At 36.3% G+C, this 2,288-nt stretch overlaps 1 protein-coding gene across 1 annotated transcript in view; it reads left to right on the forward strand.

The window, feature by feature from the left end:
• The window catches only part of CDK5RAP2 (CDK5 regulatory subunit associated protein 2), a gene marked incomplete at its 3' end in the record, with an annotated part of 50,307 nt that overhangs the window by 14,392 nt on the left and 33,627 nt on the right, over nucleotides 1-2,288 (forward strand). Inside the window, exons 7-9 of the mRNA XM_010291801.1 lie at nucleotides 232-285; nucleotides 709-828; nucleotides 1,444-1,536. Of these exons, the coding sequence (XP_010290103.1) occupies nucleotides 232-285; nucleotides 709-828; nucleotides 1,444-1,536 (267 nt within the window). The remainder of the gene's footprint in view (nucleotides 1-231; nucleotides 286-708; nucleotides 829-1,443; nucleotides 1,537-2,288) is intronic.

The raw sequence follows: 2,288 nt of genomic DNA on the forward strand, positions 1-2,288 counted from the left end.
CCCCTTAATTTGGACAGGCTCATACTGTGCCCAGGTGGATTTGTAGACTTCCAGGAAGCAACTGATTCAATATATTCTTGCCCAAAAGGCATATACTAAGTTGTGGGGTTTTTTTTGCTGGCCCCCCCACCCCGGTTTTTAAGCTCATTGTGCTTCATTTTAATGCTTAATAAGTTACGTTTGTGTTTAGAAGGAATTTATTTGACCATAACAACTGTTTTGTTCTTATAGGCTATTAGAATGGAGCTTAAAAATGAGAGAAATTCCTTTGAAAATAAAATTCAGGTAAGTTGTAGTTTTGCTTCTGTTTCCTCAACTACTTACAGTGCATGTTGGGATCTCTTCTGTTACGCATTTGCAGATACAGAGAAGCCTTGACAGAAAGGAAGCAAAGCAAGTCCTCTGGTAAATTCTCCTGTGTTAGATGACAGGAAGGATCACCTTGTTTTTTGAAGCAATTTTCAGTAAAGCTGATAGGCACTCTCATCAGGTATTGAAGCTGATACTCATGGCCAGACCATGAGATTAGGCTTCTTATGCTATATTCTAGGCACATCTTTAAGATGATGACTCACATTTTGGGACTATATTTTATGTTAGTAGTCTGAGTAATAAGATGTAAGAACTCTGAGAGAATGTACTTATTAATGTGCAGTTACAGTATCTCTTAGTGGGAAGTTAATGCAACTTTCACATAATCTAATTTAGTCACTTCAAGAAGAACTACAAGAGCGAGAAAATGAGCTTGCTGTTGAAAAGAAGAATGGTTTGAAAAGGGATAAAACCATTCAAGGGCTAACTGTTGCATTGAAAGCAAAGGAGAAAGAGGTATGATGATTACAATCTTGCTGGTTTGTTGAACTAGCGTTGGGAGGGGAATGTGTGTGGTGTATGTAGCAGGGGTTGACTGATCTCACTGTGACCATTAGGAGCCTTCTGCTGGGTCCTTAATCGCTGCCGTCAGATGTGTAAGCAGTTCTGTTTGTCTAGGGTTTCGGGTCTTGGACTGGAGGAGAGAGGAAAAAGATACTTAACTGATACTTTCTCCCTTAAGAACTTTGAGGAGAAATGTTTTCAGTTGCATGCTGATTTTTATCAGCTCTGAGCACCACTTAAAAGGTATGAGAAGTATTTTATGTTGTTGAGTAAGGGGAGCTGTCATAATGGTAGCTAAAATAGGAGAGGTCAATGTCAGCTGAAATTCGGATTTTGTGGAAGAACTGGAAATATTTAACTTGAGTGGTAGGCAGTCTAGTGAGTGTTGTATAAGAACAAGAATTTCTTTATACAAGATTTATTACGATGTGTTTGGTGTTTTTGTTCTTTAAAGTATTTGTTTTGTGTAGTTGGATGAATGGATAATGAGATGGGATAGCTATTACTGAATCACCATCCCTTGGAAATAACTTTTTCTACATAGTATTCATTTTACTTTACTTAAAGAACGAGGATCTTGGTTCTGAAATTGAAGATCTAAATGCTTCATTAGCTAAGGCAAGAGAGGCAACTCACAAAGCACATATCCAAAAATTCAAGGTAAGGAGCAAGCAATTAATAAGGCTTCCCCATCCCTGCTTCTCCCTTCTCCGTAATCCCACACAACGAGTATTGCTTTGTATCTTTGAAAGCAGAAGAGTGGAAATGAGTTTAAAATGTGGTTTAAAATGTTTAGTTTTTCTTACTTTGAGAAAAATTTCCCAAATCAAATTATTTAAATGATAGAGTACTAAAATGTCAGATTACTTACCTTTTTTCCTGAGTGTTTTTCTCTATAACAACTGAGAATTACTAAGGGTGAAACGTGAAAAACAAAGTGAGTGAAAACTGAAGACATAAATAGTTGTGGAGCTGAGATGATATTGAGCTTTCTTTGTTGACCTAAGAATGTTTTGTTTTTTCTTCCAAAAATATGGTAGCAGCACACTCTTCATGGTAGCAGAGTTGAACTGGGTATGAGACACTTGTTTGGGTTTATTTCTATAATAAAAAATGAACCACTGTTTATAAAATAGTGTAATATTGTTTGTGGAAAATGTGATTTAGTAATGCTTTCGTGTGTGGAGGAGAAAGGCCTTCATGATGGTAATTTATGCATTATAAAGGTCTTAAAATGTAAAGTGGGAGAAAGTAAGAATTTGATATTAAAATAGACAACATAATATCTCTTGTAATATTTTCCAACTCATCTAAAACTAAGTCTGATAAAACTAGCTAATACTGATTAGAGGCACTGGTGAATCTTCCATTATGATGGTTGTTCATTCACTTGGTCTCCTAGCGCAGCAGGA

This window comes from Phaethon lepturus, unplaced genomic scaffold (genome assembly GCF_000687285.1).
Source record: "Phaethon lepturus isolate BGI_N335 unplaced genomic scaffold, ASM68728v1 scaffold19207, whole genome shotgun sequence".
NCBI classification, from domain to species: Eukaryota; Metazoa; Chordata; class Aves; order Phaethontiformes; family Phaethontidae; genus Phaethon; species Phaethon lepturus.